Source organism: Giraffa tippelskirchi, chromosome 10 (genome assembly GCF_054371585.1).
Source record: "Giraffa tippelskirchi isolate mGirTip1 chromosome 10, T2T-mGirTip1v1.2.pri, whole genome shotgun sequence".
Lineage (NCBI taxonomy): Eukaryota > Metazoa > Chordata > Mammalia > Artiodactyla > Giraffidae > Giraffa > Giraffa tippelskirchi.
The window spans coordinates 14,942,384-14,968,509 of record NC_137284.1 but is presented as its reverse complement, the minus strand read 5'-3'; the positions used below and the strand labels follow the sequence as shown (position 1 = coordinate 14,968,509).

The window sequence follows — 26,126 nt, the reverse complement described above, 5'->3', positions numbered from 1 at the left end:
ACTTGTGTCTCCTGCACTGCAGGCAGGTTCTTTACTTACTGAGCCATCAGGGAACCCCTTCTTTAAGGCAGTGGTTCTCACAGGGGAGTCCCCAGACCAGAAGCTCTGACCTCATCTGGGAATTGATTAGGAAAGCAAATTCTCAGCCCATCTCCAACCCACTGCAAGGAAGCTCTTGGGAGTTGGGTTTAGCAATCTGTGTTTTAAAATTCACTTTGTTATACAGCAGAAACCAACACAGAATTGTAAAGCAACTATACCTCAATAAAAAATAATAAATAAATTTAAAATTTCAAACCAAATTAAAATTAAAAAAAAAAAACTCTCTAGGTAACTTTGATGTGAAACAAAGTTTGAAAACCACTGTCTTCAGGCATGGGTTTCGCCTAACTGTAATTCCCACCTCTGACCCAAAACCAAACCGGGTGACTTAATGTGTATATATCGCTCAGTCGTGTATGACTCTCTGCGGCCCCATGGACTGTAGCCCACCAGGCTCTTCTGTCCATGGAATTCTCCAGGCAAGAATACTGGAGTGGGTTGCCATTACCTCTTCCAGGGTACCTTAATCCCACATTGCCTATTCAGCAGAGCTGAATGTGATGCTTTGCAAGCAAGACCCCTTTCTATCACTGCCTTTCAGGTGTTTCTTTACTCTTTCCGATTCTACCTTCCATTCCTCTTTTCACACATAGCTAGAGGTGTTTTATGGCTGTGAAAAACTCACTTCCAAATGTTCTTCCAATTCTCCAGGACTGTTTTATCTCTTAAGAGAAAATTAATTAAGTACCATAAATTTGAAGAAAATTTTGGCTGACCTCATTATTTGGGTTCTCAAACCACACACACTTTTTTTTTTTTTTTTTAGATTAAGGAGACAACCACAGCCTGGAAGTACAGAACTCTCTGCCATCCAGGGCTCATCCACCCAAGGGGTACATGAGGCTTTCCATGGGCTGTGTGCAAGGCTCTGAGAATGTGTGCTGCCTGGAGGGTCAATTTGAACTGACTTGTCTCAGAGTCAGCTCCTACCAGACCCTGTGGCGATATGAACTGATTACACTCACCCCCAATCTGCAGTTGTAGGTCTTACACAAGGAAGTATATCTAAAGCAGTACATTTTCAAGATCTAAGATGTCCTAAGATGGATCTGCCCAAGAAAGTGCTTGTGTTTGGATTGTAGCTCTGACTCACCTTTCTGACTGCTCCCACTTGACTACTTGTCCAGGAGAGAAGGTTCCTTTACTTCCATTGTCACCATCGCCACTCTTACCAATCTGTCATCAAGTGGAGCATCAATCTTGAAGGAGAGTCCCCGCAACATAAAGCAGACAAGTCCAGAAGGAAATGGCACAGATTTTTTCATCAGTAATGAATTTATGGCAAAACTGCTGCCTTCTCCGTCTTGGAATTAGAATCCAGTGAGATAGAGATGCTTTCTGACAGAGGGCATGTGATTTTGCACATTAAAATAAATAGTATTTCAATTTTTCCCACCTTTCTCAGCATATTGGGTTAACCAAAGTGCTTCCAAGTAACAAAATAACACATCTTTAATAGCTATTTCATAAAGCCTAGTAAAATATTAGCAATATACTGTCCAGATATTGAGAAATTGAATGAATTTAATACTGGGTTACAAAGCCCTTTGCAAGTCAGGTATTTTCCAATTCATTGCTTTAAAAGAAATTGAAGGGGGAATTAATTGAATTGTCAGCTGTGAGATCATTAAAATAATTTTTGAAGCTATTTTACTATGTGGTTTTGGGCATATATTTTGGAAGAGGTTCAAAGAATTGAATGACACTGCTATACAAGATTTTCATTTCCATCTTCTTGCTTATGTGACGGAGAAGGCAATGGCACCCCACTCCAGTACTCTTGCCTGGAAAATCCCATGGACGGAGGAGCCTAGTAGGCTACAGTCCACGGGGTCGCTAAGAGTCGGACATGACTGAGCGACTTCACTTTCACTTTACCCTTTTATGCACTGGAGAAGGAAATGGCAACCCACTCCAGTATTCTTGCCGGGAGAATCCCAGGGACGGCAGAGCCTGGTGGGCTGCCGTCTATGGGGTCGCACAGAGTCGGACACGACTGAAGCGACTTAGCAGCAGCAGCAGCAGCTTATGTGAACTTGGTTTCTTTCAAAGCAAAATAGAAATAGAGTTGATCCTGAGCTCTCACTCTAGCATAATGATATTTATTGACGATATAATAACCAGAAAAGCTCCTCCATCCCATTAAAAGCTATATTTCCAGTAAAAGTTTACTTCTTATGTTTAATTATTACTTAACAACATGTACAAAATATTTATATCATTTTATCAATATTAGCCTTATAACAATAACTCATTCTAAAGGAAACTTATTATTTAGAACTTTACAGTCACAGAATATGAAAAAAAATTAAATTTCAATCTCTATATTTTATATATATTGTTGCAAATAAATATGATAGCTGATCAATAAAAGATTTTCAAGCATAAAACACTTTATCAGGATAAAATGCTGCAGATAAAATCCTGCAGAGAATATATATAATAGATACACAAGTTCAAGTTTAAAAAACGAGCAATGCACATTTTATGACTGTTAGAAAAGAGCTTGTTCATAAATTTTGAAGGCAAACAATTATGAGTATCAAATCACTATGGTATTTAAATTTGTATAGAGATATATAGAAAGGAACATTATGACATTTTAATTTTAAAATGTGAATATTCTCTATAGACCAAAAATGCATCCTTTGCAACTATTACTTAAACTTTAAAAATAGTATATCAGCTTAAAATGGGCAAAGGATTACATGATTGACCAAAATAACAAGTCTACCGTCTGCACTCTCTCCTGTGTATGTGGTCCCAGGGTCTGGGATATCATACTCTTCACTTTGCCTGGATTTACTGTCTGCTTCCAGGTTAGCCAGTTCCTGAAGCTGTACAGTTGTAATTTAACCTTCAGGAGTCATTGCAACAGGGATTTGACCTTCATGAAAATACAGCTGTTATTAAGAAAGTTGGCACATTAATTCTTATTTGCAATGAATGAGTTTGTTAGATTTTTTTCCCACTAAGACATGCCTTTGAAAGTGAAGAACAGAGAGCACCAATTAGGAACTGAGTCTTCACAAGGGAAATGAGAGTTTCTGTAGAACAAAAATGAACAGAAAGGGAAGCTAGAGTCCCAAGGATGCCAAGGAGACAACATGACCTCAGTTTTTCTCTTTTTTTAAAATTAATTTATTGTTTATTGACGTATAGTTGACTTACAATGTTGTTTTAGTTTTAAGTGTACAGTAAAGTGACAAGGTGTTTTATAAAACATGTATATATATGTATATATTCAGTTCAGTTCAGTCGCTCAGTCGTGTCTGACTCTTTGTGACCCCATGAGCTGCACCACACCAGGCCTCCCTGTCCAGCACCAACTCCCGGGGCCTACCCAAACTCATGTCCATTGAGTCAGTGATGCGATCCAACCATCTCATCCTCTATCATCCCCTTCTCCTCCTGCCTTCAATCTTTCCCAGCATCACAGTCTTTTCAAATGAGTCAGCTCTTCGCATCAGGTGGCCAAAGTATTGGAGTTTCAGCTTCAGCATCAGTCCTTCCAGTGAATATTCAGAACTGATTTCCTTTACAACTGACTGGATGGATCTCCTTGCAGTCCAAGGGACTCTCAAGAGTCTTCTCCAACACCACAGTTCAAAAGCATCAATTCTTCAGTGCTCAGCTTTCTTTATAGTCCAGCTCTCACATCCATACATGACTACTGGAAAAACCACAGCCTTGACTAGACAGACCTTTGTTGGCAAAGTAATGTCCCTGCTTTTTAATATGCTGTCTAGATTGGTCATAACTTTCCTTCATTTTGGAGCCCCCCAAAATAATCTCTCACTGTTTCCACTGTTTCCCCATCTATTTGCCATGAAGTGATGGGACAAGATGCCATGATCTTAGTTTTCTGAATGTTGAGCTTTAAGCCATCTTTCCCCTCTCCTCTTTCACTTTCATCAAGAGGCTCTTTAGTTCTTCTTCACTTTCTGCCATAAGGGTGGTGTCATCTGCATATCTGAGGTTATTGATATTTCTCCCGGCAATCTTGATTCCAGCTTGTGCTTCATCCAGCCCAGTGTTTCTCATGATGTACTCTGCATATAAGTTCAATAAGCGGGGTGACAATATACAGCCTTGATGTACTCCTTTTCCTATTTGGAACCAGTCTGTTGTTCCATGTATATATATTCTCACTTATATATTCTCTCACTTATATTCTTATATATTCTTCATATATATATATATATATATATATATATATTCTTTTTTAGATTCTCTTCCCTTATAGGTTATTACAAAATACTGAGTAGTGTTCACTGTGCTATACAGTAGGTCCTTGTTGTTTACCTGTTTTACATATAGTAGTGTGTGTACATTAATCCCCAACTCCTAATTTATCCCCCCTCTTGCCCTTTGATAACCTTAAGTTTGTTTTATGTGTCTGAGAGTCTGTTTCTGTTTTGTAAATAAGATCATTTGTGCCGTTTTTTAAGATTCCACATGTAAATGATATCACATGGTATTGATCATTCTCTGTCTGACTTACTTCACTTAATATGATAATCTCTAGGTCCGTCCATGTTGCTGCAAATGGCAGTACTTCATTTTGTTGCTGAATAGTGGTGGTGGTGGTTTAGTCACTAAGTCACTAAGTTGTGTCCAACCTTTATGACCCCATGGACTGTAACCCACCAGGCTCCTCTGTGCATGGGATTATCCCAGCAAAAATACTGGAGTTCCTCCTCCAGGGGAACTTTCTGACCCAGGGATCGAACCCACATCTACTGTGTCTCCTGCATTGACAGGTGGATTCTTTACCGCTGAGCCACCAGAGACGCCCAGCTGAGCAGCATTCTATTGTATATATGCCACATCTTTACAGACACTTACACTGCTTCCATGTCTCGGCTATAGTAAACAGTGCTGCTATGAACATAGAGGTTCATGTATCTTTTCAAATTATGGTTTTCTCCAGATATATGCCCAGGAGTGGGATTGCGGGATCATATGGTAACTCAGTTCTCCGTATAATTTATACTAGTTTACATTCCCACTAACAGTCACAGCCTCCAACTGTTGGGAAGAGTAGGTGAGCGTATGTGAGGTAGAGATCAGCTTCTTACTTTGCTGACCTTGGTGACGACCAGCTGATGTCAATTGTATTGTTCTCAGGGGGTAGGCAGGGGCGTGTGAGCAGGAGGAGGAACTCCGCTTGGTCACTTTCTCCTTCCCTTTCCTGAAATCTGAAGAGATAGCCTTGCTTCTACCTCCAGACTGTTGGCTTTCTACAGCGAATTTCAAGATCCATGTTATAAATTGTACTTGCAGGGCTTGGGGCAGCTTCGGGTACAGGAGATGACAGACAGCACAGAGGGGTGGGTATGGAGGCGAATGTGTCCCATTTTTGACTTAACAACAAGTGAAGCATTTGCCATATAGATTAGCGGTGATCTGTTTAAAATACCGATACACTTTCTCTCCCCTTTGGCCCTGGGCCACTTTTCCCACAAGGTGGTAAATGCGCTCGAGAAATGTAAACTAATTTTCATATAAGCCTAAGGGGAAAATAAGATAGAAAGCAAATATACAGCAAAGATATTCACATAATATGTTTCAAAATCAAATAGAAATGATTTTGTAGCATCAGGTCTTCAGGATGATTCAGGCCACTGTTGCCCTCTATTTAAGAAGTTTTATCAATAATTGATCCCTTTTAGCACTGGGTTATGTTATTTCATTTACTCCTGGAACAACAACAGCTGCATTTATAATAGAATCTCTTAACACGCTCTCCCTCTTCTCCCTCCCCTCCCCTCTCCCCACTCTTTCCCTTTCCCCTTTCTTCCCCCCCGCCCTCCCCACCCTCACTCACAGGTGTACCATAGATGATCGGGTCACCCGGGTGGCCTGGCTGAACCGCAGCACCATCCTCTATGCCGGGAATGACAAGTGGTCCATAGACCCTCGTGTGATCATCCTGGTGAACACGCCAACCCAGTACAGCATCATGATCCAGAACGTGGACGTGTACGACGAGGGCCCCTACACCTGCTCCGTGCAGACGGACAACCACCCCAAGACCTCCCGCGTCCACCTCATTGTGCAAGGTGAGTTGATTGGACGGGGTGCTGGTGTTCCTGTCAGCAATGCAGAGGGCACATGATCTCAGCCTGCGCTTCCACCTCCTGTAGAAAGACACAAAAAGCCATTCCTCTGCAGAATCCAGAGACTGAGTGTGTTAGATTCCTTCCACTTGTGGGTGTCTTGACTAAGTGCTGAGGTTCTTCACAGAGCTTCTCAGGTTTATCTCTGGTCCTTCTGTTCTCATTAATAGGTGGTTTGGTATTGTTGAGTTGGTTGAGCTTTCTGGGATTTGGACAAGATATAGAAATATAATATATCATATATTAGTTACTTAGCACTCTGGAGTTAGGGCAAGATACCTTAGGAAATTGATTGTACTACTTTCTGTGCCTGTTATTTTTCAGAGGCTTAGCTCATGATAAAAGGTTAATAATATTGATATAAAATCATATGATGTATGGCTGTTCTTGCATAGCTGATGGTTACGTGTGATCTGGAAAGGGGTTCTCAGTGTTGTTTGGCATTGCTGTTGTGTCTGTGTACACAATTTTAGCCCCACAGTGGAGCTGAGGTCAAGAGGGATATTATTCAAAATGTCTCTAGGTCTACGTTGAAAATAAACTTATATAATTAAAAGGGGGCTCCCTAACTTCCTCTCCTGTTCTCCTTAAAAAAGTCTGAATTAATATAACCCATGCATAGTACTTAAGAATTTTCCATTTGAATTTTGCTTTGTCGGAGAAAAATGGGGTTGAAAAAATATCAGAATCTCAGATATCAACTATTAAATATTAAGAATTAAAAACTTATGCAGAGAGTAGCCATAAGCTTTGGGGAAGCATCGTAAGGCAGCCCTACAGATGACCTGATGATGAGCTATCCCCTGCCAAACACCCCTGTGACTGTGCAAAGCAATTTCTGTCAGGCATCTATTCATGGTGCCAAAGAGGTACTGAGCAGACCGGAGCCCACCCCTCAATGACACAGCCTTCCTCCACCAAAGGGTGGAGTCTTCTCAGTGTCTCCTACTCCAACGTCTTGGAGCCATGCACTGAGCTCAGAAGGAAGAACGTATGTGACTTAGCATCAGTAAGTGCCTTTAATCAGATCCCATCTGCAGTCAGCTTAATGGATTTTTTTCAGGATGTGATTTGTGTGCAGCATTCTTGCTTAGCTAGTATGTATTCCCTCATCCCTGCCTTTCTAAAATATATAATTTTGCTCATTTCGGTTGGTTTCATGGGGAGTTTGAGTAGCAGGTAAAGTCTTTCCATGCTTCAGTCATGTATAAAATTTCAAGGGGACCATTCTTTTCTCTTGGCTGGGGACCTTTGCTAGCGGGCCATCTGGGCTCTGACTCCACAGGCCTTGGTAGTGGCCGGGGCTCTGTCTGCTGCCGCCCCTGCTCCCGGCAGGCCCTATGGCTGATGTAGCACTTGAAGCTTTGCCTCCATTCATCCTCCAAGCCCTTCTCTGACCCACGTGTCCCCAGACTCCCACATCTGATGCCACACAAGGACACCTATGCTCCCTGCTGTGTCTCTTCTCCATCCACATCCCACCAGCGGGATAGCTTGGGATGATCATGTCTTGGGAGCTGCAAGACAGCCTGCCATCTGGCGATAAAGACAAGTGCCCCATCTGATGCTTCTCCTCTGGTGAGGCCCTCCCCAGGATCAGTCATCTGAGATGAGTGGGGATATCTGCAGAAAACAAGGAAGCGTGAACTCTCACCACCCGCCTGCCACCTGGGCTTGGTTCCAGAGCAGCTGAAATTCTCAGCCTAGGAAGTGACGCCTGCATGGCACCTCCGTGGCCTTGACAACAAAGTTATCTTCAAATTCAGGAAACTCGGCGCTGAAATAAAAAAGAACTGTCAGGCACTGTACAGAAACAGACTCAAACAGAAGAAGACTCTCGCTTTTCAGGAAAGAAGACAGATTGTGCAAGCATGTCAAAGTCAACACAGGCCGTAAAGGGCTCATGGCTCAGAGCTGCAGGGATAATACTGCATAAGAAGCTTGGAACCAGTTCCTGGGGCTGGATGTGGAAGCCAGTGGGGTCTCCCCATGGGCTTCAGAGCTCTGGGTCAGAAAGAGTCTGGGAAGAAGCAGGAAGCAGAACAATAGCATCCTTCATCCCAGAGGTCACTTTCTCAAGTCTCCACAATTCAGGCCAAGCGACTTCTGTAGCCCCTGTGACATTCAACTCAGAGATCAGGAGGGTGGAGGAGGAAGGGGAATGTCTCCTCTTGGAAATCTTAGCAGACTGGGCTTCACATTCACGGAGAGGCTAAATGAAGGTACCTAGGGAGCTGCCTCCTCCTCTGTCTTGGTGAACAGTGGCTGATTTGTCTTCCTTTGGGGACCAGTTGAGTTTCCAGCAGGTGGAAGCAGAGACCCCATGGCTCTATTAGAAGGAAGCCTAGGAGTCTCTCCCTTCCCAGCAGCAGTCGGCTTTCGTCCAGCCTATAGATTAATTTTTCAGACTTAGTGTTAGTTCAGGTTAGATAAAGATAATGAAAGTTTCCTAATCCTCTTAAAGAAGATTTATCTGACTGAGTAGAAAGCTTTTGGAATACAATAAGGCATGTATAAAACTGAGGCCTAATCTTGCCTTTAATTTCCAACTGCTGATGGGTATTGATTTTGCAATGAGAAAAACTGAGAAATGTCCGAGCTGCAACTTGTCCATATATATATGGTGTTTATTTATCTCCTGTCCATTTGAGAGTGTTAGGATCTCATCGCCTCTAGCAGACAAGTGCCATGAGCCGAAGGGCGATCCCGCGGGCTCTGAGCTTTGTTGTCCCCTCCTCCTGCAAAGTGGAGTAACTGAGAAATGCTGTATCACTAAACTCGAAGTCTGTCTGTCCCTGTTTTATAAGGTGGCCTCTCCACATATCTGATGGGATTGATTTCCAAGTCCTTCTCTTTAAGGCAAGAAGCTGCATTCATTAAAAGAATATCACTGGTCCACAAGATACTTCTTGACCACTTTGAAGGGATAACTTCAAGGCACCACGTGATGGTGTGTGACAGTGTAGCTGAGACTGTGTACCTGGTGTATGATGCTCAGCCTGAGACTGTGTACCCAGGCATTAGGGGAATTCAGAGCACAGGGCTCAGACTAGCCAGGGTGGTAAAACCAATCCGGCAACCCTGTGTGGGATGGGGTGAGGGATGCTCCTCCTGTGATGAGGAGCTGAGGGGCACAGGGATGAGCAGGAGGTCAGGCTGATCACTCAAGCTGTGAGGACAGCTTGAAGACAGGCTGTGGGTCTCCCTGTAGGAATGGAGAAGGTTCCTTCAGGAGACATCACCAAGGGAAATTGAGAGGGTAAAACCCAAGGCCTTGAAAGAGGAAGAATTAAAAAGATATCACCTCCCTTTTTAAGTCTGGGGAAATGTTAGATGGTCTTGCTAGTAACTGTGGAGTTAGGATCCTCAGCCACTGGGAAAGGAAGGCGTTAGGGTTGTGAGCTGTAGGAATAAAGAAAACACAGACATTACACAGGAGTTGCAGAACTAAGAAACAGGTATAATGCAAGACAAGAAGGGTATGTTTGAGATTCATCATGAATTTATTAGCGTGAGAGTAGGTATGTTTTGTGAGATTAACTCTTCCTACTAGAGAAGAGTGTGACTTCCCAGATGGCTCAGTGATAAAGAATCTGCCTGCCAGAGCAGGGGACTCGGGAGATGCAGATTCAATCCCTCAGTCGGGAAGGTCCCCTGGAGGAGTAAATGGCAACCCACTCCAATATTCTTGCTGGGAAAATCCCATGGACAGAAGAGCCTGGTGGCTGAAGTACGTAGGGTTGCAAAGAGTCAGACAAGACAGAGAGGCTGAATGTGCACTAGAGAACAGTAAGCATAGCACACTGTTTGAGGCATTCCAGGCTTTCAGCAAATGTTTGTAAAATGGACAAAGGACAGATTGATACAGCAGATGAAATGGCAGAAGAAGGCAGTGATCCTGAAGTCCCTTCAAGCAGATAGGGGCAGACAGGGAATAGTCAGGCTGTCCAGATGACTCAGAGTGGACAGTGATTGGAAAGAGGTCTTTGGAGGGATGAGGTCATCAATGTGACAAGCCAAGAGACGTGTTCTAACAAGGATCAGATGAGTTCTGTGAGCCTGCTTAGTACTTTATAGCCCTGGTCACAATCTTTGCCTCATTTGACCCTCACAACAAGCCCTGGGAGACATCAGAGCGGTACCTGTTACCTCCGTTTTGCAAATTAGATCACTGCAGCTTATGAAGTTTAAGAGACAAACCAGGGTCCCCTGTGAGTCAGCAGTGGAGCAGGTCTGAACCTTGACCATGTGACTCCACAATCAGTGTCTCTCCAGCACCTGCCACTCCCTCCACTGGCAACTGCATCTAAAGTGATTTCTCTAACCTAGATCCATGGGGATTTACCAGTTCTCCTTTCTTTTTCCCTCTTTTTCCTGCTACTGATGTTTCACTGTACGAATAGAGCTCAAAAAAGAAAATGAGCGGGAAGGAGCAGGGGTGGGATGCTAGAGCCACAAAAGATGGAGAGGCTGAAAGAGAGGCAAAGAAAATGATAATTAATTTACTAGTAGCTCATCCCTCCAGGGATATATGTTCTAAATGTTACCTCTTTACCCTGCGTAAGTACTGAGAATGCTGGCCCCTTAGAGGATCCAGAATCCAGGTGTCATTCTGACTGTCATGAATTCTTCAGCATCCTGGACTGTGTGGACATCCTCCTATTGCAGTTTCTGTCACCGCCAGGGATCCATAAATAGGAAAATCTGGTGCATCTTTGCTCCTTGGATGTTGGTATCTCTGTCTGCTCTCCTGGCTAGTTCAAAAATCTGTTGACTGCCAGACACTTGCTTTCATGGATCAAACTCCTCTTGCTAAACCCAATTTTAGGCAAAGGGCTAGAAATGATGAATTGTGTTAACAAGTCTGTGCAGTTTCTATATCTACAAAGACTCTGGGGCTTTGAGCCTGGAGTCAATTTAAGTGAGGCTGCGTGGTACCCAAGTTTAGTTCAGCAGGGAGAGAAGTCTGATTCTCCACCCAGTCCAGTCCTATGTTCCACTGGGTGTCAGACAGTCCCTGCACAGGGCACATGAGTGTAAACTGATCTCAGCTGATCCTCGTAACCTCCCTGCAGAATTCACACCATACTCACATCTCACAGATAAAGAAACCAAGGCTCAGAAAGAGTAAAAACTTTCCCATAGATGATGGAGCTACTAAATGCTCTCAGTTCCCTCTACTAGGCTTGGCTGTAGGTAAAAGCTCTCAAAATACACACAGTGAATGCCCTCTGCATGCGTGATCTCTTTTGACTATTATTCACTGAAGCCTTGGGAGACCAAACAGGAAGTCTCCACATTCCAAGAAAAAACCCTGAGATTCAGAGTTGATTTGTCCAAGTTATACTGGCTGCTGCTGCTAAGTCGCTTCAGTCGTGTCCGACTCTGTGCGACCTCATAGACGGCAGCCCACCAGGCTCCCCCATCCCTGGGATTCTCCAGGCAAGAATACTGGAGTGGGTTGCCATTTCCTTCTCCAGTGCGTGAAAGGGAAAAGTGAAAGTGAAGTTGCTCAGTCGTGTCCGACTTCTAGCGTCCCCATGGACTGTAGCCTACCAGGCTCCCCTGTCCTTGGGATTTTCCAGGCAAGAGTACTGGAGTGGGGTGCCACTGCCTTCTCCAAAGCTAGCCAGTGTCAAAGCAGCCCAAATGCCAGGATTTGTTTTTTTGTTTTGTTTTGTTTTTATTGAAGTAGATTTGATTTACAATATTGTGTTAGATTCAGGTATACAGTGAAGTGGTTTAGTTATATATGTATGTATATACATATATGTGTACATATATATGTGTATGTACATATATATATCTTACATACATATATATGTTTAGATTATATTTATATCTTGTAGATTATTTCCCTTATAGGTTATTAAAAATATTGAGTATAGTTCCCTGTGCTGTAAAATAGGTCCTTACTGATTATATATTTTATAGATAGTAGTATGTATATGTTAATCACAAACTCCTAATTTACTCCTCCCTTTCCCCTTTGGTAACCATAAGTTTGTTTTCTGTCTGTGGGTCTATTTCCATTCTGTATATAAGTTCACTTGTATCATTTTTTTTAAGATTCCACATATAAGAGATATCATATGATACTTGTCTCTGTCTTACTTAGTATGGAGAATTTCTAGGTCTATCCTTGTTGCTGCAAATGGTATTATTTCATTCTTTTTATGGCTGAGCAATATTATGTTGTATATCTGTACCGCATCTTTATCCACCCATCTGCTGATGGACATTTAGGTTGCTTCCATGTCTTGGCTATTGTGAATAGTGCTGCGATGAAGGAATTTTAATTCTAGACCAAGTGTTGCATTCACACGCCAGATTGCTAACTCATAGCTAAGTAGAAGGGCAGGTAAATGTTTCTATTTGTGAGAAAGATATAGAAGTTCCGAGGTGGTCTGGAGAAGGGTGGCTCCTCAGGAGACCATTGTAGGGTGGAGTGGTCCTGGCTGAGGCTGGTCGTGGTGGATGGGGGCCGGGCACCTGGTGGGCCATCTCCAACAAGTGAGCGGGGCACACCTGCCCATGGGTGCCTACTTTCTGCCAGGGCCTACCTATTTCCAACTTCCTTTGTTACTCACCTCTTTTTCTCCTCTATTTTCCCCTTTGGTCCCAAATATTCTTTAAATAGTCATTTAAATTAACATGCATAATTGTGGGCATAAAGAAAAGCGGGCAGTCAACCTGAAATCCATTTAATTTATTCGGCCTGTATTTTAAATTGTAATCACACTTGCTCTTTACAGAGGCAGAGTAGGAATGTGGAAAAGAACAAGACCAGGCATCAAAAAACCTCCCTCCCCAGCCTGAGCTTTGCTCCTCTGTGTCCCTGGCATGTTTCCTTCCTGGCTTCTTATCCCAGGTGAAGAAGACAAGTGAATGTAAATTATTTCCTCCAGGTATACCCATGCACACCTTAACCTTACTCCTGTGTGTGTGTGTGTATTAACAGATATATATGAAAGACATCTTTTTCTTTCCTGCTTCACCTGATATTTGTAAACCCCAAAACTCACATCAAATGTTGAATATATACTCAGATTCCTAATTTCAGGGTTGGGTAAACCAAGAAAGCAGTTACAACTTAGAAGAACCAGGATTGAAATCAGTGCTCGCAGCAGGCCCTCAGTCCCCAGCAGAGGGAGGCGCTTGACAAATTGTCCTTCACAAGGAGGGTGTCCCGTGCAGGTCCCTCCAGCCCGGCCTCAGGGCTGGAATGAGACTCACACTCACAGTCTCTGTGCAGCTGTCCTGTCCCTTCCCTCACTTTGTGTTATGCAGACATCTGGAATTAGACACATCTCATAGCTGAAATAGAATCGGCAGTCATTTCCACTGAATCTTCTACATTATCATGTCTTTCCTGACATCATGTGTAGTTGCTGACGACACAGTACAAAACAGTAAAAAAAAAAAAAAAAAAAAGATTTCTCATTTTATCAAGTCTCTACTTCCCCTGTTGTGAGGAGGAATATGGGACTCTGTTCAGCTCTGCTTAGAAACTACAATGATAACACATACACAGTTTTTCAGGTTTCATAATTGCTTCTTTTGTGGCCCATGGAATTCCATCCTCCTCTCCATGAAATACACAGGTCCAGCCTCCCACTAGCCTGGGTCTGGAGACTGTATGCTCAGTTCCTCCAGTAACACTCGTGATCTTTAAATTATAGGAGCAGGAAGAGCTAGGATTTCCCAAGATGAATGAGACCAAGGCAGAGTCTGATGCTGGATGAACACGAGTGAAGGCTGGAGATAGTTTGAGCCTGTCTGCCGAGAGGGCAATAGTTCCATGTGGGAGCCCTGGCTTCAGTTGAGTCCATCCAAGTGTGTGAGCCAGTTTGGAGCCCACCACAGAGACTCTGTGATCCAAGATGGCGCTGCCAGTCCCAACACGTGGTTTGGGGACACATACAGGAGCCAGGAAGTGAAGTGGCAGGGTCTGGAGCTACCATTTGCTTATTTGCAGTGGAACTAAACAAACAGAATATCATGAAGACTGCCCTCAGAATGATCACAGATACGGAGATGTGGGAGAAAATGAAAATGCCCGTTACGTTCTAGTTAATTTGCATGGTGAGCTCAGCTTATGTCACTAGCTCAAGTAAATATGAAGAGATCTTTCCTGTTGCTGTCAGCAGGGGAAGCAGTGGCACTTTAGAAGAATGGAAAATTAGTAAATATTCATCAGTTCTCATCATAGTTGAAAGTTCATCAGGACCCTCCTATAGTCAGGATCCCACCTAAGATTTCAGACTTCACTACCACAGGGTTAATCAGTCATAACCTAGCAACAGGGTCATCTGTGAATTTAGAATGGCGATATTTTCCTATGCACAACATGTAGACACATATTTGAAGACTCTGACTTGTAACCACAAGCCTAGTTCTGAGCTCCTCATTACCAAGTTTTACCTGAAACACAGTGTCTGAGCAACAATGCCTCTCCACTGAACTTTTTCCTGCTTTGGCTTCTCATCAAGGTAGCAAAAAGCCTTTGACTAATGTCTCTCTAATCATTCTCTTCACTCATCATTCTTTTCTGTAGGTTCAGAAATTAAAGAACAATAGAAACAAAGTAAAACAATCCCAGGAAAAGCAAAGATATGCGTTTGAATAATTAGAAACCGCGGCCATCATGTCTGAGTACCAAGCGTGATGGTCACTTCACAGACAGGATCCAATTCTGTTTCCCGCTTAACCCAAGCAGGCGGGATGCATTTTCCTAATTTTTTGAATGAGGAAACTGAGGCTCAGAGAGTCTGAGAGTCAGGAGCTGAGAAGAGCTGTGATTTGAGCTCTGCTTCATCTGTAGTGAAACCAACACCTAACCTCTATGTGGAACCTCCTCTGGGTTCCCTCCCTTTTAAATAAGTCTCAGATCAGACTGACTAACTTGTTCATTTGCAAGGCACATGCTTGCTTTGCCAGGTTATCTCGGTTTACAGAATCTCAGTCTAATATCTCTGCAGTCAGGATCTATCCTCCTTAGACCTCTCTCTCTTCTTCTACCTTATGAATCTTAGTGATTATGACTTCTTCCTTGGAGTTAATATCAGTGACACTGAAATCTACATTTCTATTTCTTAATTTCTTCCTTAATTCTAGCCTCTTATTTCTGATTCTTTCCCGAATTCTCCAAGGTGGGTACCCCTGATGTATCTTCATGTTCTCCACCCTGGACTTCTCTTCTTCACTCCAAAATCTCTTCCTCCTCTTTTAATTCACATTTCCATTCACCAACACACCATCCTTGTATAAAACCTTGGCTTCAGTGCTGACTTTCTCTCTCTCTTGATTCTCCATCAAAACAGATGTCATGTCCAATAAAGTCATTCTCTTCCTTCCTGTTCGTTCCCACAACCACAGCCACCAAAGTGCGGCATCTTACCCTCCAGTGATTTTCACTGTCACGTCCTAATTGCTACCCCACCCTCAGTCTCTGCCTCTTTATAATTCATTTTAACACCATTGTCTAAATATTCCTGATGTGCACGTCTGATCCTGTCACTTCCCCCTGCTAGCAATTTTAATGACTCCCTATTGACAATGCAATCAAGTCAAAACCTCTTACATCACTTTTCCAAGTGCTAAACAATTCAGGGGCAGACCTCCTTTCTCAAGCTTACTGTCTATTGTTCCGCTTTTATATCCTACACACAGCTTAGCCAAACTGTCCTTGTTAAACCTCCGCCCCTAGTGCCCTGCATTCATTTTCATTTCTCAAACAACCTGTCTGTCTTGAATGCTCTTTTCTCTGAATCTCTAAGTTCTCCAGACCCTGCAGAGCAGGAGTATCCAATGGACCTTTCTGTGCTGATGAAAATGTCCTGCATTGTCCAACATGGCAGCCATTAGCCACTTTGAGAACAGGGGGCTGTTGAGAACTTGAGATGTGGCTAGTGAATTTTCAGTATTATTTCATATTAAAAAACTTAATTAAAAATAGTCATACATGTTAGTGGCTGTCATAATGAACAGTGCAGTCTTAGAGTTGCTAAGTCCCCCAAGCTCTCTCTGGAATTCCAAGCCTTACCTGCGCTTGCCTATGCTCCTTGAAACTTCTCATTTCCTGCTTCAGCTACTGGTGGGCCTAACTCTTTTCCTCTCCTAGATTTTTCCTTGAAAGCAAGAGCCAGAGTTGGCTCTCTCATTTTTTATATAGTCCAAACTTAGGGATTGCAATCTGAATTGGCAGGACCATATAGAAAACTCTTCAACAAATTTATATTGTGTTAGTAATCCATGAAAATAGGACATCCTAGGTGATTAAGTGGTAAAGAATTTGCCTGCAATGCAGGAGACACAGGTTCAATTCCTGGGTCGGGAAGATCCCTGGAGGAGGGCATGGCAACCCACTCCAGTATTTTTGCCTGGAGAATCCCATGGACAGAGGAGCCTGGCGGGCTGTAGTCCTTGGGGTCTCAAAGAGTTGGACACGACTGAGTGACTGAGCGCAAACACACACACACACACACACACACACACCACAAAAACATATCACCGAGCTTGGATTAATTACCTTCTCCTCATGCTCAGGATAGATTGCTGTATAATTAAGCATCAAAAACATTTATATCTACTGAATAGGGAAGTTATTTGTGAAACTGTTTTAAAAATTCCATAATGTAGAACTTCAGGGGAAAGATGTGACACAGACACTCTTTTTAGAGATATTAGAAATGACCCGAAACAAGATGGCCCAGAGGGCAGCCCTGCCAGGCAGAGCTGGAAGGCACCCCTCCCCACCATCCTGCAGCAATCTGCTGATGGAGTGAATGCCACATGCTGATTGGCCAGCGAGTACACATTAATGACCAGTTAGCAACTGTGTTCAGGTCAATTAATTTATATTTGTATTTTGCAATTGAAAGTTGCCCTGTTAGATTATTGATTCTTTGTCCCTGTTTTCAATTTGTTTTTAATTGCACCACTGCTGGGTCCAGACCCTCCCTCCTGGCAGACTGGCAATAAATCCACCACCATCTCAACAATCAACAATAAATGTGTCTCTTCATGTCATTATTAATATGCCTCTTGGATGGGTTCGTTACCATGGCTCACAGTTTGTAGGAGCCGGATGGCACACCGCCAGTAGAATTCCTTTTCCCAAGGGCTATTTTGTCGTGATAGGATTGATGTTCTCAGGCCTCTGTGTGTCTGAAAAAAGGGGCCTTGGATTTAATTTAATATAGCTAGAATGTGAGCTCCCTAATCCTCCTCTTATCATAAACAGCTTTAGAAGAAGATTCTGTTGGAAGAGAGATTTTTACCCTCTCTTCCATTTCTTCCTCTTTTCTTCTCACTTTTTTTTTTCTTTTTGAGCTTCTTAATTCCTTCTTAATTTCTGCTCAGATAGATGCTTTTCCCCTCTCAAAAACAACATAACAGCTACCTGAGTGATCTAAAATCCCCAGATAAGGGAGCCATGAGTCCCCCAGAAATTGGAGTTTTATTACTGGTTGATTGTTAGTTGAAAGCAGAGGGGAGTTCCCTGTGCTTGATGAGTGCGTGGTGATTAACAGAGCTGCAGAAAAGTGGCTCTCCTAATGTCACCTTAATTGTGGTCAGTATTGAAAAAGAGTAAGAAGGAAATGGCTACCCACTGCAGTCCTCTTGCCTGGGGAATTCCATGGACAGAGGAGCCTGGTGGGCTACAGTCCATGGGGTCACAAAGAGTCAAACACAGCTGAGCAACCTACACTTTATTTCACTTTCTTGTAGAGATAATCATGAATTCCAGTGTTGTTATTGGCTTTTTCAGTTATTAGAAGTTTTCAGAGGGAAGCACAGATTTTAAGTGAATTTATAGGTTGGCAGAAGAGACCCTCTGTGTCTACACCAAAGGAGGTATCTAAATGCAACTGCCTACTGTATAAGAGCTTGGCCATAGCCAGAGATCTTGGAACCGTCCAAATGTTGGCCATTTTCAAGGCACAAGTAGCTTCAAGATGAATTTTGGCATCCCTTCCTCAGATACAAGGGCTTCCCAGGTGGCTCAGTGGTAAAGAATCCACCTGCCAATGCAGGAGACGGAAGCTCAATCCCCAGGTCAGTAAGACCCCCTGGAGAAGGAAATAGCAACCCACTCCAGTAATTCTTACCTGGGAAATCCCATGGACAGGGGAGCTTGATGGGCTACAGTCCATAGGGGTTGCAAAGAGTTGGACATGACTTAGTGACTAACCACCACCAACAGCCCTCAAATACAGGATGAACAGTCAATGTTTGGTTCAGGATAGAGATTTTTATACTCAATTTACTGTGAACAGTGCCCATGCACAGAACTTCTTGGTGCAAAGCTCTCCAGTTCAGGTCAAACTGGGCTTGTTGATAGAGAGGGACAGGAGGGCAGGGTGACACCTGCTGTTTCTCTTGATAGGCATCTAAGTGGCCCAAGGAAGTGGCAGTCAGGGGGGTGTGGGACTCAGGCCAGGATGGTTTAGAAGAGGAGGTGCAAGGGGAAGCTGGGAGAAGACCTGGAGATGCCTGCAGAGGGCCATGGGTACAGAGGGAGGATGCTAAGGTAGGCAAGGGAGCAGAGGAGGTGGGAGGGGTGGAGAGAACGGGGAAGAGGAGACTGGAGAGACCAGACCAGGGCTCAGCAAACTGCAGACACCTCCCCAGGGGACATGGGGAGCTATGTCCAGCCTTCTCTAGTGCAAGCACCTCCGTGCCTGGACCCCCCGGGTTCTCTCTGCCAGTGGCCCCTCTCCACTGCTCCCCTGCTGCTTTGTTGTATCTCGGTCAGTGTGGCCTCCTGAGAGCCAGGGAGAATAGATGCAGGCACTGTGTGTAACGCAGGCTGAGAAAGTCTCTGACCCTCACTCTCCAGTCTTCCCCTGCATCGGTGAGAACTGATCACATCTCTGCCGACTCATGGCTGGGCTTGTGTTTCCCACATGCTACAACATCCAGGCTAATCCAACAGAAAAGGCAATGCTACTGATAAGCAAAGCCTTAATTCAAACACGTACAGAACAAAAGGCACTTACCAAGCTGCTTCTCGGTGAGAGGCAAGAAAAATTCAACTCTTGGTTTGACTACTTACTCCGTGATCTTAAATGAGTTACTTAATCAGGCTAAGTTTCAGGGTCTTCATTTGAAATTTGGGGAAATAAAGCCTGCCCTTAACCTTCCTTCTTCTTAGGGTTGTTCTACATTAAGTAGACAGAGCCATGGACAGGGGCTTCCCAGGTGGCTCAGTGCGTGAAGAATTGCCTACCAAAGCAGGAGACGCAGAGGATGCAGGTTCGATCCCTGCATCTGGAAGATCCCTTGGAGGAGGGCATGACGACCCACTCCAGTATTCTGCTTGGAAAATTCCATGGGCTGAGGAGCCTGGCCGGCTACAGTCCATGGCGTCACAAAGGAGTCAGACACAACTTAGCAACTAAACAACAGCAACTCTATCATAGGTCCTGTGCAATTTTTAAAATCATTTGTTTTAGCCTGTTAGGTTAATTAACCTACCTTCTGAGTTTGGATGACTGGTGTTATGCTAGGGTGATTCATTAATACTTAAAAGTCTGAACCCTCTACTCATCCTTACAAGTTTTGTCACATTAAAATATAGCCACTGATCCCTTATATTTTAATAAATTATGTTGGGTTTTATGGATAATAATGGAAGAACCAAGGCATCTTCTGAATATATCTGAATATGTGCAATATCCCCATTTTTGAAGTTTGGTGTCTTTCTTATTATTTTTATTTTTTTTAATTAATTTTTATTGGAGTATAGTTGCTTTACAATGTGCTCTGGGGTGACCTAAATGGGAATGAAATCCAAAATAGAGGGGATATATGTATACATACAGCTGATTCATTTTTCTGTGCACTAGGAACTAACACGAAATTGTAAAGCAATTGTCATTCTTGTTATTTTTAAGTATTCGTCTCTTAACTATTTTTATATTGTTGTCATAATTTTATAGTCTCATGTCCAAAAGATATTTCTGAATAAAACATCTACAATTAGGCTTATTGAAAGAGAATTAAGAAATAGACAATTTCGAGTCAAAAGAGAAATAGCACAAAATCATCATCAAAGGTTCTGTTTTCCTTAAGAACCTTACATCTCACATTAATATGCAAAACTTAAAGATATTTCTAAAACCTCTGTGGCTCAGATGGTAAAGGATCTGCCTGCAATGCAGGAGACACGGGTTCGATTCCTAGGTCAGGAAAAATCCCCTGGAGGAGGGTGTGGCTACCCATTCCACTATTCTTCCCTGGAGAATTCCATGGACAGAGGAGCCTGGTGGGCCACAGCCCATGGGGTCACAAACGGTCAGATACAACTGAGCGACTAACACTAGTGCTATATACCAAAAAGCATAGTTTCATTTCTGATGAATTATCCTTATTGCTCTCACATCCACAATAAAATAAGAGAAGTCTATGCTCGCGTTTCAATAGGGAAAAAAAAAAAAAGTCTAGCTGCTGTGCACACATCCCCACGTGCCCACTTTTAACGCCCCACCAACAGGAGTGTGAATCAAGGGGCCCTGCGCCCTGGCCGTAGTTAATCCAGAGCAGCAACAACTCACAGCAGAATGAGAGAGTACAGAATAGCTACTTGAGAAATAAAGCTTCTCGGCCCTTGGTTCCGCAGCAGCAGGGTGGAAAGTGAGGGGACGGGAAAATCAAAGTCCCTTTAAAAAAAGTGATCACGCATGGAGGCAAAATGTCCCCACAGCAGGAAAGAAAGTGGAAAACACACCAAATCAATCACCTTCAAAATAAGGCTTACAGTCTTCTGCTGCATAAGATGTAGGTGGGGAGGGGAGAGTGAGCCCGGCAGCTTGAAAAGTCTTTTATTAAACTGCATGCCGGTTGCCCTGGCACAGACAGGAAAACGCAATTAAGGTCAGGCCATTAAGAAGCTGCCCAAGGATGGCTCTGAGAAAGGACAGGAGGTGGCCTGCAGGAGCTCAGGAAACTTACTCTGAAAAAGTGCCAGGAGGGGAGAAGGACCCGGGACAGGACAGCCCTGAACGGAGGCCCAGTAAGATGCGGAGGAAAGATGGAGGGGGAATCCATGCTTCTCAGGGCCCCTGGGATGGCCCGGACATTTCTCACCAGTCCTGTCTTCCCTTGGCCGATTTGGGATAATGTGTCCCCATGGGACATTCACGGTCAGGAGGGTGGGCAAAGGGCAGGTATGGCATCACGTGGGTTTCACTCTGGCCCCTGGTCACCCTTCCTCTCCTTAGACACATTCAGGTTCACATCTACCTGCTGACCCAGAAGAGCAGGTGTGGAGCCCAGGTGAAACTCACACCCCTCCCACCTCTGCTCCATCAGAGGGACCAGGCTGCACTGAACAGATCCGCTCATGAGGAGCCTGACCTCCCACTGGAAGCCCCAGAGACACATGTGCTTGAGAGCTGTCTCCGGTTCGGGGATTTGCTGGCTGTGACGTGTGGCTGGCTGGTCACAGAAAGCATCAGACGATGGTGACCGGCCCTGCTCCCTCCTTCTCAGAGCAACCCCGGTGCACCCCCCGCGCCTGCCCTGTTGCAAGGCCTCCCCTACAAAGACCTGGAGGTGTTATCCCAGGAGCTCAGACCTTCCAAGGGTCACACAGCCCCGATGTCGCTCTGTGACACTGTGCTGACACCTCTGGTCACAGTCTGATTTCCCCACAAAGATACAAACACCGTGAAGTCGGAGACAAGTTTCCACCTCTCTGTGGACACAAACGTTTACAAATGTGAATGGGGCCTAACGTGGATTAGATGCTAAAGATGTTTATTAAATGTGTCTGGTGTGTAATGAGCAATCAATAAGTATTAAATGATAAGACGATGGAAATATTCAGAGGAGGGGAACAAGTGGATGTTGGCAACGTGTGTTCCCAAACCAACCCAAAGCTCACACTGGACACGTATAGCCGTGCAGTGAGTATGGTGCTGACCAGCACTTCTTTCCTCAATGGTCAGAGGATGAATTTCTGAGTCAAGAGTGGGTGAGGCAGTGTTTGTCTGCACTGCAGCCTGGCCACTTTCTTTTGCACTGATGCTGGACTGCAGTGTCCCTCCTGCATCCCCCAGGCACCATCCCCACCATGCTCTCAGTCCCTTTCCCTTTAGAGGAGCCTAAAGCCTTTAGGTGGCCTCTAAAAGGCTCAGGGTTTTCAGGGTGCCCACAGTGCCCAGGCTCCAGATCTTTCTATCCCAGGCCTTTCTGACTCCATCTGCTGCTGCAGGAGCCTGGGGAGCCATGACCGGGCCACGAGAGCAGGTTCCTGGAAGCTTTCTAGCAGAAACAACATGAGCTGCAAAGTGCCCCATGTGGCCGCAGGGAGAGGGGTTTTATAGACTTCCCTGACGTTAGGAAGGCGAAAGCCATTTCCAGGTGTAATATAATTTGGAACATGCTCCCATTTTCTTCAGAAGCTATTGCCCTGAAGTGGTTTTCTGTCTCCGGCCGTGAATGTTCCTGGGGCTGCAGCTAATGTGAATCAAAGGCATCTCAGTGCTGGCTGAGCAGGGTTTGTCACTGAGTCATTTCTCATCTCTTTCCACGAGGGCCCTGCTAACATCTCCTGTTCTCACTTTGTTGCTGTTATTGTATAGTCCTTCAGTCGTGTCTGATTCTTGTGACCCCATGGACTGTAATCCACTGGCCTCCTCTGTCCATGGAATTCTCCAGGAAAGAATACTGGAGTGGGTTGCCATTTCCTTTTCCAGGGGATATTCCCAACCCAAGGGTCAAACCTATGTCTCTTACATTGACAGGTGGATTCTTTACCACTGAGCCACCTGGGAAGCCCTGTCTTCACTTTACTGCATCCTAAAGTGTCCTATGTCCCTCTTCCTCTCTCCAGCTTCCTCTGTCCTGCCCCCTCCAACCCCAGGTTGGCCTCTCACCCACCTCCAGCATCAGAGAAGGCCTGAGGGTGGCCATGTTGCCAGTACATCTCCCTACATTTACCTCCAGCATCAGGGAAGGCCTGACGGCGGCCATGTTGCCAGTACATCTCCCTACGGTTACATCTGGTTAACCTGCAGACAGGTTGATTATGCAAAGTTCTCTCAGCAGTGGAAGATTCTGCTTGGATTCTGAACTTAGGATTACACACAGAACACAGCTGGGAAAGAGAGGGTGCAGCCCCTGCTCTCCCTTCAGAGGAGGGCACGAATGTGGTGGATTGGGAGGGATTGATGGACCAGATATCAGAAGGTCAGCTCCAAGGACAGAATTCATCCACCCGGGGCCCGGTCTTGCCATGTCCGCCTCTCCCTGGGTGTCACCTTGCCCCAAGTTTGGAGAAAAGGCAGAAAGTTTGCTCTCTGGCCAGCTGAGACGTTCTCAGCTTCTCCCTTTAGGTAAATTTAGCAGGTCTGTTTGCTGAAAGAAGTTCTTAGGCCACCAGCCTGGCCTTTCATCAGGTGTTGAATGCTGTACTCTGAGGCCCTAGTCCATTCTATTTCTTCTGAGCCAGGTAGGGCCCTGAAGTAGGGCCAGGTTGCCAGATTCCATTTGTATAAAATAACCCCATGGTTATAAGAACACTGTATGGTGAGTCCAAAGCTCTGGAAGACATGTCAGCGTCCATGATTTATGCCCTGAGGCACTGGGAGCAACCTCTCTGGATTTGTTTCTCTGTCTGTAAAGTAAGCAAGCAGAAGAGGATGGTCTCAGTAGCTCATTCCCGCTCTAAAATTCTAGAGTTTTATTTTTGAGGTTACGTATTTTGTGTATATCTTTTTTCTCCTTCTACAGATGGTTTTATATTGTAGTCTGTCCACTCTTTCACTTGTTCACACACTGAATATTTAACACCGACTGTGTGAAACCATGTTCCATGACAAGTTTGGAGGATCACACCTGTATTAGGCACTTTGCTTCAGACAGAGGATAACACAGATCCGCCTTTCATAGGGTTACGTTTACACTTCCTCCCATTGTGTTCTAAGCCTTGGGGGCAGGCTTGTGCAAAGCTGAGAGCCTAAAATGTGCGATGGGGATGCTAACACACAGCAATGTTTGCAGAACAGGGTTAACACAAACCCCACTATCATTCTGAAGTTTGTCCTACTTTTGTATTTTTTTTAATGGAAAAAGAGGACACTGACAAGGAAGAAGAGTCACTCTTAAATTATGGAGTTTTCATTTTCATTAATTAAAGGAACACTCTGGGGAATGATGCAGCAGGTGAATGGCTGACCTACTGGTCCATCTTACCCTAAACATTCTAAGATACTCTAGGTGGGTCTTATCTCCTGGGTAGCAAACAATGGCTTCTTAAAAAATCAGTTAAACTACTTCATCATTTTTTAAATATCAGTTATACCCGTGATGTGTTAGGAATTATGAAAAGGAGAAGACATGTTCAGGGAAGGTTTCATTCTTGAGGGGAGACAAACTATACCCTCATGAACCAACTAGAGACAACTGTTTACACTGAGCACCCGGGAAAGCGTACTTAGGTTTGGCTGGCTGTGCTTTGTCGCTTTGCCAGCAGACTGACATGAGATTTTCTGTGGGCTGTCGCGGGGGCACCTCCAAGTCAACGTGTCCGGAATTGAACTCACGTCCATCCTGCACCTGCATCACTGCTCTCAGGGTTTGGCATCACTGTTCATCTAGTTCCCTGAACCAGAGCCATCCCTCTAGATGCCTCTGTCCTCAGTCCCTGTAGCGAACAGGACAGCCTTAGTCTCCTGGAGCTGCTGCACAAAATAGCACAGGTGGAGGGTTAAATGATCGACACTCATTGTCACACGGTCTGGAGGCTGCAAGTCTGAGCTCAAGGTGCCAGCAGGGCTGGTTTCTGGGGAGAGAGCTCTCTTTCTGGCTGCAGCAAATGGCCTTCCAGCTGTGTCCTCACATGGCCCTTATGTGTGTACATGTAGAACACTCTCTCCTGTCCCTTCTTCTTATAAGGACACCAGTCCTCTCAGGTCAGGGCCCCATACAGATGACCTCATTTACCCTTAACTATGTCCTTAAAGGCCCCAACTCCAAACAGTCAAATGAAGGTAGGAGCTAGGATTTCAATACACGAAGAGGAGGGGGGTGCATAATTAATTCCATTGCAGATACCAACTAAGGTAACCAGCTTCTCAGGGCTCAAGAGCTCAGTGGCTTAACACAATAAAATGGCACTGCTTGTTCAGAAATTCCAGTTACCTAGGAGCAGAGGGAGGGCAGTTGCAGGTTCCAGGGCATCCTTCAAGGGTAACACTTGGCTGAGACTCTGCCCCCTTAAGAACATGGTGACAAGCGTCACCTCTGGCCATAGATACCAGCAGGCCACCTGGAGAGGGGGGTAAAGATGGGCATAAAAAGTATTTGTTAGAGGAAGGGCTTGTATTTGTTTGTGTGTTTGTTTGTTGTATGGTCCAGGCTTCATGGAAGTATGCACAGCATTTCTACTCATTTCTGTTCCTTTGGCTGGAAACACAGTCCAGCTGTAAGTCCAAGAAGAGAAGGATAGATGTTGAGTAGCTAGCCCATCTTTGTGGTACCAAATCCATTCACCAGTCACCAAAAGTATGTCTTGGATCTAGCCACCTCCTTCCACTTCTACTAGCCAATAATCTAGGACAACATACCATTGTCACTCACTTGAATTACTACAAAATCCTAGTGAGGTTTATATCCACATTGCCCTTCAACTTTTTAAGAGTATTAGATATAAGAAAAAATATAATATTTTAACCATTTTAAAGTCTGTAATTCAGAGGCACTAAGCCCACTCACAATGTCATGCAACCATCACCATTATCAACTACTAGAACATTTTAATCATCCCAAATTATGGACCCATTAAGCAATAATTCTTCATCCCTTCCTCCCCACAAGACCCTGGATCCCCCTCCACTTCTGCCCTGCTTCATGCTCCATTGCCTGTGCAGCCAGAATGATCTCCTAAGAGAG

The 26,126-nt window shown here is 44.4% G+C and overlaps 1 protein-coding gene across 11 annotated transcripts in view; it reads left to right on the top strand.

Moving 5' to 3' along the window:
* The window catches only part of OPCML (opioid binding protein/cell adhesion molecule like), a 566,878-nt gene that overhangs the window by 327,805 nt on the left and 212,947 nt on the right, over positions 1 to 26,126 (top strand). For 10 of the 11 annotated variants that reach the window (XR_014067914.1, XR_014067913.1, XM_081537938.1 and 7 more), the window contains one exon: positions 5,935 to 6,167. Coding sequence is in view for 9 of the 11 variants with exons in the window: in XM_081537938.1 (XP_081394064.1) it covers positions 5,935 to 6,167 (233 nt within the window). In the remaining 2 variants the exon portion in view is untranslated. Of the gene's footprint in view, positions 1 to 874; positions 936 to 5,934; positions 6,168 to 26,126 lie in introns of those variants that run through there. The other variant, XM_081537942.1, reaches the window with a different exon arrangement.